The following is a 15,433-nucleotide window of genomic DNA, read 5'->3' on the forward strand; positions in this document are numbered from 1 at the left end:
CCGTCTGTCTCCAGAGGAGCAAAGACTTGTTCCACTACCCTACAATCGATGTCTTTTCAGTGTGTTAGTAATAAAATAATTGCTTTACACCGCCGTTACCGCAAAAGTAAGGCAAAACACAAAGTCTACCTTTAGGCGCATTCGAAAATTGTTTGATGATAGTGTGTTAGTGCACATATATAAAATCGAAAAGAAAAACAAATATGATTGATAATTGTAGATGTATGGCGAGTATCATTCAGTTCGCAACCAGTTTTACTCTAGAACTCGTGAGGTGCACACGTTATAGCTGAAAGCCGGCTGAGTGAAGTGATTTGGCACGCTTCTTTGCAGTTATACACAGGTAGTAAAGCTTACCTTCATCAGCTGTTTTATCGAGGCCACCGTTGACCTTTTTATTGGAAGCCTGATGCAGATCTAGAGTTTGTGAGTAATACAGAGTGATTGGTTCAATTTATCACATTAGAGCAATCATTTTTGACGCGGCCTTGAATACTAAATTACCCATCAATATTGCGAATAGAATGAATGACGTAGTTTAATCTTTTCCCCTTCGGCTATTGAATTTTCTTATCAGACTTCAATATTTAACCATTCGGAAGAGCCCTTAATATACGCACTGTCATTGGTTAGTTTGATTCATTCGTTTCATATCGTAGTGAGTCGGCGAATGTTCCACCTGTTGATCGATTGCAAATTATTGTTTTAGGTCTTGCATGTCATTCATACTATTTTCCATAATGATATGTGTACGTTCAATTCCATGTGATATGAACTTCCACACAATGTATGTCCAATAATTTTTAAATGGTTTAGTTTACATTTACATTCGCATTTGCAAAAATAAATGCGAGCACATGCGAGTGTAACGTTCCGCTTACAATGCCCAAAAATTCAAAAGCTTCCCAATCTCTCATATTTGCGTCTCTCAATTCTCTTCGCTCTCTAGCCCGTTCACATTTTCCAATTGGAAATTGCTTCGCATACGACCTACTACGATGTCATTATCAGTCTAGCAAGCAACAACAGAATCAAAACATGTTTCTCTGTCTGGTCACCGACTAAAAAGTGAACCTATTTTGTGTTTTTCAGAGCTAACAAAGGCACAACAAAATGCTACGAATTGTACAAACAACCGCACGAAAGGGTGGCCGTTGGTTGGAGAGTGGAAACTTGTTGTGGCGAGATGGTTCCAGGAAGGATGGATTGGCCGATGGGTTGAGGTCAGTTTCGATCGGAGGATGTGCGCAGCAAGATGGAATTATCAGTAGGACGATGTCGTCACTGGCAGGCGGCGAAAAGGGCGATACTCAACAGGTATGTTATCGAGATAATGGGATGACTTTAACATACACTCAGAAATAAGGATATTCATGAAATGACTATTTTTCATTCATTTCATAACTAAATCGCACTTATGCATTCAAATTTCAAAGAAATAGATTCTCAGTGCATATATCTTATAATTAGAATGCATAAATTAATTTAAGTAAGAGAATGTGTAGTTTTTAGACTCCTGTACGGTGGCAACTTACAATAAAAGCGCCGCAGTTATAGATTTTGTTTAGAACTGTACTTTCCGTTTTTGTTAAAAGCTTTAAAGTTTTATATTTATTAAGTAATATTTGTAAAACTATTAGTGCAACTCCAGAAGTTCCGCATGAGAGATGCAGCGCAGTCTTACGTGAGTAAAACAAATCGGCCCCTTCATTTTACGTTACCACGAAGATTATCCTTATCCCATATTTAATTACATTATATCCTTTGCAGAGCACCAGATTAACACCGTGGACAGGTTCCTTTTGGTGGCTGAGGATATAGATATGCCAAATCGGAACATTCTTTGTGGGCCAGGATACTCATAGAGCCCAGCAGGTTATGGAAAGTTAAGGATTCTCAGCAGAACCAACAGAAAATGGAAATATTGAACTTTGTCAAAATGATTAAATTTCTTTAATAAAATAAAATTATTATTTAGCTGCTAATTCACCGATTTAATATATTGAAATGAAATTCCTAAAGAAAAGCGAAATTTTACTTATATTTATACATAAAATGCATAAAATTTAGAAAATATTACAAGGAACAACTTTTTTAAAAAGTACTAAAAAATATGCATTCTGAAAACTAAATGGTATATAGTTTTGCTCAACTAAATCATATTTAGTCAGTTAATGCATGAACCCAGTCGAACCGCAATTTTGCATAGAAAATATTCATTTATGACTTTATTTATTTCTGAGTGTATGTTCACGAAGTTAGGCTAGTTTCTAAGGGAGTCATAACAGTATTCGATTGTAAGTTCAGTTGGTAATAGAGCAGTGGTATACAAAACAATACGATTTGGATGATATGTACGTCAGTGTGTAACATTAATTTGCATACTTCTAGGCGGATTCACGAGTAGGAAATTAAATTGTCAAGTCTGTTAGGAACACAAGGAATGCTGTTCCAAACTGATAATACTCAAGTGTGACAATGTTCGCAGCCGAGATAGAAGATTATGTTAAGATTCAATGGCAAGCAATGCCCATTGGTCCCCTGGTTCAAGTTCCGGCCCCAAACACGACTGCCTTGTCTTCAGCGAGATTTCCAGGCGCAGAGCTCAACAGGAATAGCTGTGCCGTTTACCGAACCTACGTTAGTTCCATGAGTTAGATATTTTGTATCGTGAAACGTCCTTGATTACCCAGTAGCCAGCCGACAATGGAGTTTTTGGAGTTAATCCGCACTGCGTAAAATTATCGATTTATCTAAGTGTCCTTACAGGAGCTAAACGTACCTCATCAAGGCATCATGCTACGCGCCGAAAAGTTCAAGCATCTTTGAACATAGTAAGGTATTGAGGCCAATATGGCCCAATTAGGTAAACTGAACGTGGTGCACCAGATTGATGCCAAAAAATGAGCTGAAATGAAGTCATTGCAAAGTGGAAGCAGTACTTTGGCGAACATTTGATTATTGCGGACAACATTGGAAGCAATTGACATGCCAGAACGACTGAAGACGCAAATGAAGCAACTCCCACATCTATGTATGTTGAAGACGTCCTTTAGCAAGATAAGAACACCAAGGCAGCCGGCAAGGGTGGCAACAGAACTGAATCCATAACAATGAGTCCGGAATAGTTGACCGTCTATCTTCATCAACTAACGCTCAAACCAATTTGAAATTATGAGCCTTGAGACATGTTCACGAACTCTCATGCCTGCTGTTCAATAGTTGCACTTGGGGATGTTATGCAATGACCCAGCCAACACACGATCGCATATGCTGTTGAATATGATGCTAAAGTGGAGGCGATATGCGTACCCTTTACACGCGGTTAAATGGAAGCATGTACGTATATGGCCTCCACTTTAGCATCATATTCTACATCATATACGACTTCGTGTTGGCTGGGGAATGAGTGAGTCAACAGTCATCATTCATGTGAAAAACAGTCAACAATACAAGCAAATCTAGAACGCTTTTGAAACAGGGAGCTACAAAAGGATGGTTCGGTAGTGAACGCGTAAGCTTGTGCAAGTGCGCAAAGAAAACAAGTTTTGGACACCTATGAAATATGTTGACAGCTCAACGATCTCTCAGGCCTAGGTGTCACAGGAATGTGGATGTTAGTGGAAAGGTAATCTCCAAAGGATACGTTTGGTAAACATTAAGGCACACAAAATATTATTTGGTTGTGTTGAGACAGCTGCCTGCATTATTCATCTGGTTTGTTTTTCCATCTTAGTCGCTGCAGGACTAGGTGGCCAAAAATCTGGAATAGAAAACGGTATTAAAATCTTTCATTGAATAAGCTATTTGTGATACGCTTGCAACAGATAGATACCTTACGATAATTCCTGCATCTTTTGATAAACTTACTTCAATTCTCCCGAAACAAAATGTTCATTATCAGTAAACACTTAAAACAAACAGAAAAAACTACATCAAATGTTGATCCTGGAATGGGTTATTACACACGCAGAAAAATAATTTGTAAACACAATTAAATACTAGTTCAAATCAACCGATTTTTCAGTTCACTATAGCGACAAACTGATTTCTAGTTAAAACTGAAGTGTTCCATTGTTTGATAATACAAATATTTTCATTTGTCGAAGTTTTTGACAGTTTGTTAGAACAAACAGAGATTTGGTAGTTTCAACATAAAATAACAGATTGTTTTAAACGACTGCACTTTTGCCACTAACAAAGCCGGGAAGTTTGTGTTGGTGACGGCAGCTCCTGGGGCAGCTCGGAAATCTATTTTTAGGCACTCGACAAGCGGATGGAAGCAAAAACGAATAAAAAAAGGCAAAAAATCGAAACCGAACATTTTTTTTTTTATGCAGTCTTGAGTACCTGCGCGTTATCCATCACGGCCAAAACTGCACTTGGAAGTTGGAGTGATGGATTTGCTACACTTTCTTCATTGTTGCGATGTTGAGGTAAGAATTTTGAAGATGTGTGAGTGCTTCCGGGGCATGTTTATGGTCCCCATTTTGTTGAAACAAATGCAGATTTTAACGTTATATGGAATGATGGGAATTGGTTATTTTGATCGTTAAACTCTAAGTAAGAACAAAGAAATATAACTTTGGAATAAGTAAATTCCGATAATTGCTCAGTTTGAAAATCAACCATGCGTTTTATTTTTTTTTTTTTTATTCAATTCGTTTATTTTACAGGCCCATACGCCCGGAGGCTTAACGGGGCCGATTTGCTCTTATTTTTACATTGGAAACAACGGTATCACAGCTACTCTGCTGCGATCCCAGACTAGCACAAATTTTCTTTTTTTCCCCTCCACGCTTCGTTGACAGTCGTCGCTTATTGGTACCATCAGAGGCCTCGCATGGAGATGAGCTGTCGTTCGCGTCGACGTCACCGTTATCGTCGTGGTCACCGTCATCGTCGTCGTCGTTGTCATCGTCGACGATCTCGATCGCGTCGTTTGGATTCTCTGCTTCCACTGCACAAACCGTAAGCATGGTATTGGGTTGCCTATTGTGTTCGGCAAGTGGACATTTCGATGGCTCGTTGAACGTGATAGGGGCACAATGGAATGATTGGGATTCAATTTGAAGCGGCGAGAAATCAGCCTCACTGAACGTATTCTGTGGTTCGCATGTGGTTCGCTCATCGCTCGCTGCTGTTGCTGCTGGTGATGATGGTGATGTGGTTGGATAAGGCACCCTACACACCAGTCAAACGGTTTGACCAACATTGACTCCGCCCCCAGGTTGGTGTTGAAGTTGGTGCTAAGTTTGACCGTGTGTGATGCTGTTTGACGAACCGATTTGGCAGTTCGTCAAACCGATTTGACGGTTGATGGTTTGGTTGGCAAAAATCAAACCAGTTTGATTTTACTCAAACCAACGGTGGGCGGAGCCAATGTTTGACGAACCGATCGTACCGTGTGTAGTGTTGTTGCACAAACATAGTGCGATTTCAAATGGGGGATGATGTTGGTGCAACCAAAGTGACATGTTGGTGCAACACGATTTGGCAGTTCGTCATACGGTTGCAGAAACATTTGCTGGTTCGACCAACCTGGGGGCGGTGGCAATGTTGGTCAAACGGTTTGAGTAGTGTGTAGGGTGCCTAAGTGTTGTTGGTGCGTTCGGGAATGGTTGATTCTACGCATTTCTGCCTCGGGTGTGCGGGTCGGCAACATCGCCTACAAGTCCGGATTTGGTTCGGGTGCTCCACGAAACAGATCTCATCGACGATTGTTAGATATGATGGAATGGGATGCTTGATCCGCATCTGCAACACTCGAACTCCGTTCGGTAATCCCGAAAAATAATGCCTCCAACGTTCGCTTTGCACTGAAAGCACATCGCCGAACCGCATCATAAAATCGGCGACGGACTTGTGTGATACGGACGGGGGAAGATCGTGTACTCGGACACTCACTGCCTCACTGTCCACATAGACGGGTATTTTGAAAGGCTTGCCCTTACAAACAAAAACTCGCTTGATATTATGGGCGCTTTCATAGCGCTTCGCCGTATTAATGTCCACCATTTCAACAAACACACATTTTCGGGTGTTGTGAAATTGAACACTTTTAACATCAACGAGATTTAATTTGATTTCGTGTTCCAGAAACTGTTGGACTTTCCCAACATCTGGACGCGACGGAAGAACACCAAAATCAATCACCAAAGTGTTTTTGCGAACACCACTCATTTTACTGATACGAAGCACGGGAGAAGTTATAAGTACGTCCGAACGATGCGAATAGTGGCTGTCAACTGATGCGTTTTATTGTTTTAAACAAGCCTCATTTTTCTGCGTGCAAAACGTGATTTCTCTTTTGTTTGGTAACTCATCGTAATGAAACTTCTTGACTTTTAAAATTTTGCAGAAATGAAGCAGTTAATGATTTTCTTTTTTCTTAAGGTGAAACCAAAATGGCGCCTCTAAAAAGTAACGAATACTGCATTGGGGTCAATATGACCCAGAAATTCAAACTCTTAGAATGATGATTTTTACTAATTTAAATGAAAGATAATTTCGTCAAGAATGTATTGATTTGGTAAAACATTGGTTGTGGGAACATTGGCAACCAGGAATCTGCTTCACAAGGCTCCATGTCGGGCATGTGGGATAGCATTATATTTTGTCAGTAGTTGTGGAAAATCTCGCGTTCTGGATCACTTAGAAGGATACTGTCTTCAGCAAAGTTTCTCAGAATTCTAAGGGCCGATTTCTTCACCCTGACTTAGGCGTTAAGCCAGGTTTTACTATATGGGTAACCTGGCTTACGAGTTAAGCCGAGGTGAAGAAATCTGCCCTAAGAGCTATCGCATAGGAAACCATTTAGTTAAAAAGTCACTCACTGCGTGGCGCTAGTGTTCTTAGATTATTTAGAAGGATACTGTCTTTGGCAAAGTTGCTCAGAAGACTAATGCTTTCACATAGAGAACAATTTAGTTCGAGAATCACTCACTGCGTGGCGCTAGTATTCTAAGGAGTTTTCAGTATAATCTAAACGTGGTGTATCTCGCATTCTGGATAAGAAGGACATTCTCTTCCGAAAAGTCGCTCAGAAGAGCTTTTGCATAGAAAACAGTTTAGTCCGAGAATCATTCACTGAGTAGCGCTAGTGTTCTTAGGAGTTACCACTTTAGTCTAAACGTCATATATCTCGCGAATATCTGTACCACATAAAAGGATACTGTCTTTGGCAAAGCTGCTCAGAAGACTAAGAGCTTGTACATAGAAACCATTTAGCTCGAGAATCTCCCACTACGTGGGTGTTCTTAGGAGCTGCCAGTTTTGTCTGAACGTTGTAAATCTTGCATTCTAAATCAGTCAAAAGAAATTTGACTTCGGCAAAGTTACTCGGAAGAATAAAAGTTTTCTTGTAGAAAGCAATTTAGTTAAAAAATTATTCACTACGTGGTCTTAGCGTTACAACGCGTTGTAATGAGCTCAGTGTCAGAGCGTCGTATATCTCACGATCTGGACCGCTTAGAAGGATAGTGTTTTTAACAATGATGCAAAGAAGAGTTTTCAGTTTCATCCAATCGTAAATATATCGCGTTCTGAACCACTTCGAAAAATATACTCTTTGACAAAGTTGCTCAGAGTAAGAGCTTTCGTCTAGTAAACAATTCAATTGAATTCGTGGCACTAGTTCTCTTAGCAGCTTTCAGATTATTCTATGCGTCATATATCCCGCATTTTGGACCAGTTGAAAGAATACCGCTTCAGCAAAGTCGCTGAGACGACTGAAAACGTGCTTCAAGAAAACAGTCGAGTACAAGATTCGCTCCCTAAATTGTTTTAGTGTTTGAAAGAGCTACGAGTTTGTTCTAAGTGTCGTATAGCTCACGTTCTGGACCATTTCAGGGCCACACAGTCAGTGGGACGAATTTGAAAAAAGTGGGACATTGGGTTTTGCGGCAAAACTATTGGTTATAGGCATTTGGTGTCTTCGGAGGAGTTTCATAGTTTTTTAAGTACTTTTTAGAGGTGTAACATTTTTTAGGTTTTCTACACCACGATAGAATTTTTTTTTATTTATTAGTGGTCAAAATCGAATGACCTCTATGAAAACATTGTAGATTAAGCCATTTTGAAAAACTTTGTCGAAGACGGGAACATTCTATCTCTAAAACTTACAAAGTTATGAGCACTAATATAAGCATATAGTGTAACATTAGCTTAAAAAGTGTTTTTTCGACATAACTTTTTTGTTTCAATTTTTTCGGGTTTACAATGTTCAGCAAAGTTGCATATACTGTAAAAATGCATATCTTTTCTGAAGACTGCAAAGTTCTATCTCACCATTCAAAGGTAGTACTGTCATTTTTTTACTTTTTTAGTACTAATTTCATAATCTTGAAACTTTAAGAGTAGCAGATATTAGCAGCTAATTTGTTGCACCACGCAAACAGTTACTCATACACTATCGAAGCACATAAGAAACATGACGGGATCACGTGGTATTCCTAATATTTTTTCAAATTGAAAAGAACCTCTTTAAATCGGGTTTTTCAGTGTAACTTTCTTGATATATTTTGCTAGGGGGTTTCAACTGGAACTGGTTTGCTATGGAAATTCTGGCTGATATATTTTTTTAATATGTTCGATGTTCTACAAACTTGTAGAGACTTCAAAACTACATATTTTTTGTGGAAGACAGTATTGCGCTCTCTTTAAAATTTAACATAGAATATAATTTATTGTGTATTTTCTATAATATAAATCCAATTTGATCACAAAGGCTCTAAATTAAAGAATAAGTCGTTTACTATTTTCTTCAAAAACATATATTTATGAAGCCTTTACAACTTTGCAGAACATCAAATATATAAAAAAAAAATAAAAAAAAGTTACACTGACAAACCCGTTTTAAAGCGATCCCGTTGTGTTTGTTATGTACCTACATAGGAAACATAACGGGATTGCGCGGTATTCTTGAAAAAAATTCAAATTGAAAACAACCACTTTAAAACGGGGTTATCAGTGTACTTTTTTTTCTTTTTTATATATTTGATGTTCTGCAAAACTGTAAAGGCTTCATAAATATATGTTTTTGAAGAAAATAGTAAACGACTTATTCTTTAATTTAGAGCCTTTGTGATCAAATTAGATTTATATTATAGAAAATACACAATAAATTATATTCTATGTTAAATTTTAAAGAGAGCGCAATACTGTCTTCCACAAAAATATGTAGTTTTGAAGTCTGTACAACTTTGTAGAACATCAAACATATTAAAAAATATATCAAGAAAGTTACACTGAAAAACCCGATTTAAAGAGGTTCTTTCAATTTGAAAAAATATCAAGAATACCACGCGATCCCGTCATATTTCTTATGTGCTTCGATAGTGTATGAGTTACTGTTTGCGTGGTGCAAAAATTTAGCTGCTAATATCTGCTACTCTTAAAGTTTCAAGATTATGAAATTTGTACTAAAAAAGTAAAAAAATGACCGTACTACCTTTGAATGGTGAGATAGAACTTTGCAGTCTTCAGAAAAGATATGCATTTTTACAGTATCTGCAACTTTGCTGAACATTGTAAACACGAGAAAATTGAAACAAAAAAGTTATGTGTCGAAAAAACACTTTTTAAGCTAGTGTTACACTATATGCTTATATTAGTGCTCATAACTTTGTAAGTTTTGGAGATAGAATGTTCCCGTCTTCGACAAAGTTTCTCAAAATGGCTTAATCTACAATGTTTTCATAGAGGTCATTCGATTTTGACCACTAATAAAAAAAATATTTTTTCTATCTTGGTGTACTACCCCCTTAACCTAAAAAATGTTACACCTCTAAAAAGTACGTAAAAACTATGAAACTCCTCCGAAGACACCAAATGCCTATAATCAATAGTTTTGCCGCAAAACCCAATGTCCCACTTTTTTGAATTCGTCCCACTGCCATTTCAAAGTTTACTGGATTAAGAAGATTTTCTTAAGAGAATAAAAGTTTTTGAATTCTTTAAAGAGGGTTTCAATCAATTTCTTTGAAATTCTTCTCCTATAGAGCTTATTCAGGCAATTGATTGGAAGCTTTCTAAGAGTTCCTTTGGAATTTTTCCACTGGTCCTTTGAAACAGATTCGGCATTTCTTTTTGCGATTGTTTCTGTATTCCTATGGAAAACCGTTCTGCATTTCATTTGAGAACTAGTTCAGGTTATTTTATATTTTGATTTTATTATTCCTTCGTCTAGTATTTCGAGAAAAATATCAGCGAAATTCTATGAAAACACCATTGGAAATTTCTTCTATTTTTTTTTTAGCAATTCTTTAGGAAACTCTTTTAGAGTTTTATTTATTTATTTGACTGCTTCGGCAATTGGCTTCTTTAGTGGTGTTGAGATAATTCAATATTCTGAATCTGCATGCCAAACTGAGCCGAAATCCAAATTTTCATCAATTTTGATGCCCGGGAACCTATTTAAAAATCAATTTGAAGTTTGTATGGGAGTGATTTGTCGAATCACCCCTCGTCGCATTTTGTACTGAGCCAAGCTGTCAAAAGGTGTTTTTAAAAAAATCTGTTTGAAATTGATTTTAGGTACCAAAATAAAGTTCTAAAAATCTGAAAAAATCATAGCGGCTCAGAAAAAGGTGCTCTTTCGTTTAAAAATAAAAAATCATTGATTTTTTCTTAATTTAAAAACCCAATTCCATCGACCTAGTTCTCTCTGCAAATTGTTTGTTTGAATTTTTGATTTATTTTTCAATACATTTTTTTAGTATTTGTTCAGTAATCATGATGGAAGTTCATTACAAAATTTCTTTGAGAGTTTATTTGCCAACCACTTTTTTTCGGCAATTTCTTATTGATTTCTTTCTGCATTTCCGTTGGTAAATGATTTGTGATATTCTCTAACAATTCCTTTGGTGATTTCTTCCACAATTTATTTGGAAATTACACAGGAAATTCTGCGGAGATGAACCAGCTCCAGGCTGAATATTTCGATAATAAAGATAACAGGAAATTCCATCGGAATTGATCAGGCAATTGCTTTAAGGTTTCTTTAGATAATTTTCTTTGGAGTTTTTCGGATGTGCCTTTGACAACTTATTCAGTATTATTTTTGGAAATTTCTTTTGCCACGGAAATTGCTTCGGGATTCCATTTTGTAATGTTGGTAGAAATTCCTTTGGAAAGACCTTCCAGGTCATTCCTTTTGGGTGGCTTCAGCTATTTCTATATTCGAACATATTTGCCAATTCCTTTTTGAAATTGTTCAGCAAAATTTTTTAAATCTTCTTTGGCAATCACCTTGATTTTTTTGTAAATTCCTTTGAGATTTTCTCCGGCCATTCCTTTGCTTTTTTTTAATTCGTAAGACAATTTGTAATAGAACTTCCAAAGCAACAACAGACGGAACTCTGTAAGGAGTTACTGAAGGAGTTTCCATAGCAATTACCGGAGAAATTATTAAAAATTTACGAACGAATTGACTAAGGAATTTTCAAAGTACCTTGCGAATGTAATGGGAATCATACCCACAATATGCATTAATGGCTGATGCCACTAAGGTTACGAAGCCCACGATTATGCAGAAGGTATTTTCAAATATAATAACCAAAATCAATTTCCCAGTATGTATTACTGCCTATAAATTTACAAAACAGTTATTTAACAAAATTTCAAATAGTTTTTAAAAAAATTTCCATACAAACGAAACTCAAAAAATAACTTTACAAGAAGTTTTGAATCAAATCCAATAAAAATTGCTAAAAGGATTTCCAAAGGACTTACCGAAGAAATTCCACCAACGAAATTTCGCGAATCAATTTCCAAAGGAAATTCTCAATGATATAGCCAATCAATTCCAGTAGTAATTGGCCGATGTTTCCAGAAAAATGTTGAAGAAATTCCCAAAGCAACAACGTTAGACTTTACCAAACGGAAGTTGCAGACGGAATTTTCAAAGTAATTTCCGTAGAAGAAATTTATATAGAAGTTTACAAAGCCAATGCCGAAGCATTTTCTACAAGAATTGTAGTTCCCAAAGATTTTTTTTAATTCAAAGGCACAGAAATTCGAAGCTCCAAAAAAAATTTGAAAACATTCACCAAAGGAATTGCGAATTCAATTTTTGATACAATAATAGCTAAGCCAGTTTCCAAAAGAATTGCCAACAAAATTCCTAAAAATAAGATAGAATGCTTAAGGGATTCCCAAAGGAATTGCCGAAGAACCTTTCGGAGTAATTTTCGAACTGATTTTCAAAGAAACTCCTTGAGTAACTGCTGCACGGATTTTCAAAGTAATAACTTAAAAAAAATCCGGAGAAACTACAGAGGAGATACTTGACGCTTATATCAAATCGACAACTCTAAAGAACACAAGAGTCACGTTGTAAACAAATTTCGTATTAAACTGTTCTTTGGAAGCTTCTTTTCTTCTGTAATTTCTTTTTTTCTGAGAAGCTTTTACAAATATGGTATAGAACGCTAGATACACAACGATTATATCATGTTTTGCCTTTCTCGTACACTAAGTGTACTGGTAAGGCTATATCTTCACTCCAAAAATGACTTTTTGATAGAAGCCTCGGAGGGTCGAGGCACATATACCAATCGACTCAGCTCGACGGATTGAGGTGATGTCTGTATGTGTGAGTAAACAGGAAAATGGTCTCAGACCATATCTGAATCGGTGGTGTTCTGGAACCGGTTCCGGGTGTCCCGTTGGAAGTGGTCAAATATAAAAGTGTACCAAACCCAAGTAACCCATGCATACGACACATTAAATAGCGGTTTTTTCGATAACCTAATTAATGGTAAGCATGGAAACAGTCTCGGACCATGTCTGAACTGATAGTGGTCCGAAATTGGTTCCGGGTGTCCCGCTGGAAGTGACCAATTATAAAAGTGAATCAAACCCATGCTTGCGACACATCAAATCGCGGCTTTTTCGAACGGTTAGCAAGAAAATTGGATCAGACCTCATTTGAAACTACCGGTAGTTTTCCGGAACTGGTTCTAGGTGTCCTGACGAAGTGGTCAAAACTAAAAATGATCCAAACCCATGCACGACCCAACTCACGACCTTTTAAGTAACGCGATGCACAGTTAGCAATAATATAGTCTCAGACCGTATTTGGGAAAACCGGTAGTGTTCCCCAACCGATTCAGGGTAACCCGCCGGAAGTGGGAAAATAATATCTGAACCAAACCCATGCATGCGATACATTAAATCAAGGCTTTTTGACAACCTGACGACCGATATCAAGAAAATAGACCCAGACCCCATTACAAACTACCGGGTGTGCTCTGGAATCGGTTCCGCTTATCCTGATGGAAGTGGTTGAATATAAAAGTATACCAAACTCATGCATAACCTGATGAGCAATAAGTCAGAAAATAGCCTTAAACCATATTGTAGAAGTGAACCATACCAAGCGGCACATTGAACAGCGGCTTTTTTGATAGTCCGATTAAGGCTCAAATAACCATCATTCAGTCATCAACAATCATCATTTTTTCAAAAGCAGTTTTCTTCCTCCAAGTCACAAAACCGTCATTGAAAATTATTTCACTGTTATCCAAATGGTGGCCAGAGTGCAGTGATAAATTTTCATTAACATTGGTTGAGGTCAGTGTCGGATTTAGGCTTTGGGGGCCCGGGGCAAACTTTATAGAGTAGGCCCCCAAAAGCAAGATTTTAAATATGTAAACCATTGACAATTTTTTGTCAATGTTGTTCATATAATTTGTATTTTTTTAATTTTCACTGTTTTTTTTTTTTTGCGATTGCAATATTTTACGAATACTTCAAAACTTAAACTGAAAAAGTTAGGTCTTTAGGGGGCAACTGTAGCAGTAAATTCTCGAAAACGTCGGTGAGATCCAAAATATAGATATGTAAACCACTGCTCCGAGATGTTTTTGGAAGCTAGGTTTCCAAAATTGATCCGAATTTCCTAAGCATCTCCTGGAATATTTATCATATCTTTCCCATGAAAACATCTATCCTCAATGAACTGAGGCAGATGGGTATTGAGCAGGTGTTTTCAGAATATAATCGTATAATCAACAGAAGCATACACAATCATTGTCAAGTGATTGAATTGTTAAACTATCAATGAAAGGACATTCCTTTTGATGCACAAATATCGTTTAATTTACTCTGAAAAATGTTATAAATTGTTCTACAGAACTCAACAAAACTTTCAAGAGGTTTTAGATTAACTCGTGTACACCAAAATTAGCAAGAAACATCTTTTCATCCAATTGATGAATATTGTATACCTCTCTGGGAAACAATTGAATCGTTTAGTTGTTGTTTTTTTTTTTTTAATTTCAATTGGATGAACAAAATTGTATTGCATTTGTGAATAAATTGACAAAACAGTTTTATGGTTTTTGAATGGCAGCTCATATTGAAAAAAAATATCCCACGAAAACTGTAAATCCATTTTAAAAATAGTGCCAGTGCGCCAAAAATCATGAAGTTTAGGATTTCGATTTATTCTCAAGTCAAATTTCAGATTATGAAATAATCTAGATACTTTTGGTAATCCAATTACAACTACTCTAGGACAACTACATTTTATATAAGTTCGTTGAACAAAATATATATAGTGCTTCGGGATTCTTGGGGGCCCCCTCAATCGGGGGGCCCGGGGCACTTGCCCCCATTGCCCCCCCCCCCCTTAAATGCGGGCCTGGTTGAGGTTTCAACGAGAAAACTGCTTTTGAGTTTTTGCTAAACGATGATGGTTTGTTTCCTCTTAACGATCAGCAAGATAAATAGTCTCAGGAAGTGGTCTAAACAGGTTCACTTTTAGACCACTCATGCATTCGACACATCAAATCGCGGGTTTTTTTTCAATAACCTGCCGAACAGTTTGCAAGAAAATAGTCACAGATCACATTAGAAACAATCGACAGTGATCCGGGACTGGTTCCGAATGTCCCGTCAGAATTACTCAAATCTAGCTCATCATTTAAAAAGGACGGATCAACCATTGCAAACGTCAGCTTCTTCCGTCTCTCCTATGCATATTGTAATATATTCATGAATTGTTTATGCCATTAACAGCTACCTGTTACTGGTTAAAGATTACATTAATAATAGGGAATACACCCAGGAGAGATGGGAGAAGCAGAATTTCAAAATGGTTGTTATGCCATTTTCAAATGTTGGTCTATAAATGTCAACCTATGCATGCGACATATAAATTCGGGTCTTTTTAGGTGCTGAACAATTAACAAGAAAATAGTCTCAGACCATATTTGTGACAATCGGTAGTGTCATGGAACTCCGATTCCGGGTGTCCCGCTGGAAGTGGTGATACGTAAAAATGAACTATACCCATGCATTCGGCACATCAATGGTGGCTAATAACCTAATGAACATTGAACGGTTAGCGAAAGAAAATTGTCTCAGGCCACATTTAAGACTAAAAGTTAACCAAACCCATGGACACACATCAAATTGTGGCTTTTTG

The 15,433-nt window shown here is 37.2% G+C and overlaps 1 protein-coding gene across 3 annotated transcripts in view; it reads left to right on the forward strand.

Moving 5' to 3' along the window:
* Positions 1-249: 249 nt before the first annotated feature.
* LOC115253570 (molybdenum cofactor biosynthesis protein 1) overlaps positions 250-15,433 on the forward strand; it is a 62,373-nt gene continuing 47,189 nt past the window's right edge. The window contains exons 1-2 of one of the 3 annotated variants that reach the window (XR_009997962.1): positions 250-426; positions 1,093-1,317. Coding sequence is in view for 2 of the 3 variants with exons in the window: in XM_062853351.1 (XP_062709335.1) it covers positions 1,114-1,317 (204 nt within the window). In the remaining variant the exon portion in view is untranslated. The remainder of the gene's footprint in view (positions 427-1,092; positions 1,318-15,433) is intronic. The other 2 variants (XM_062853351.1, XM_062853352.1) reach the window with 2 other exon arrangements.

Source organism: Aedes albopictus, chromosome 2 (genome assembly GCF_035046485.1).
Source record: "Aedes albopictus strain Foshan chromosome 2, AalbF5, whole genome shotgun sequence".
In the NCBI taxonomy this organism is placed as follows: domain Eukaryota; kingdom Metazoa; phylum Arthropoda; class Insecta; order Diptera; family Culicidae; genus Aedes; species Aedes albopictus.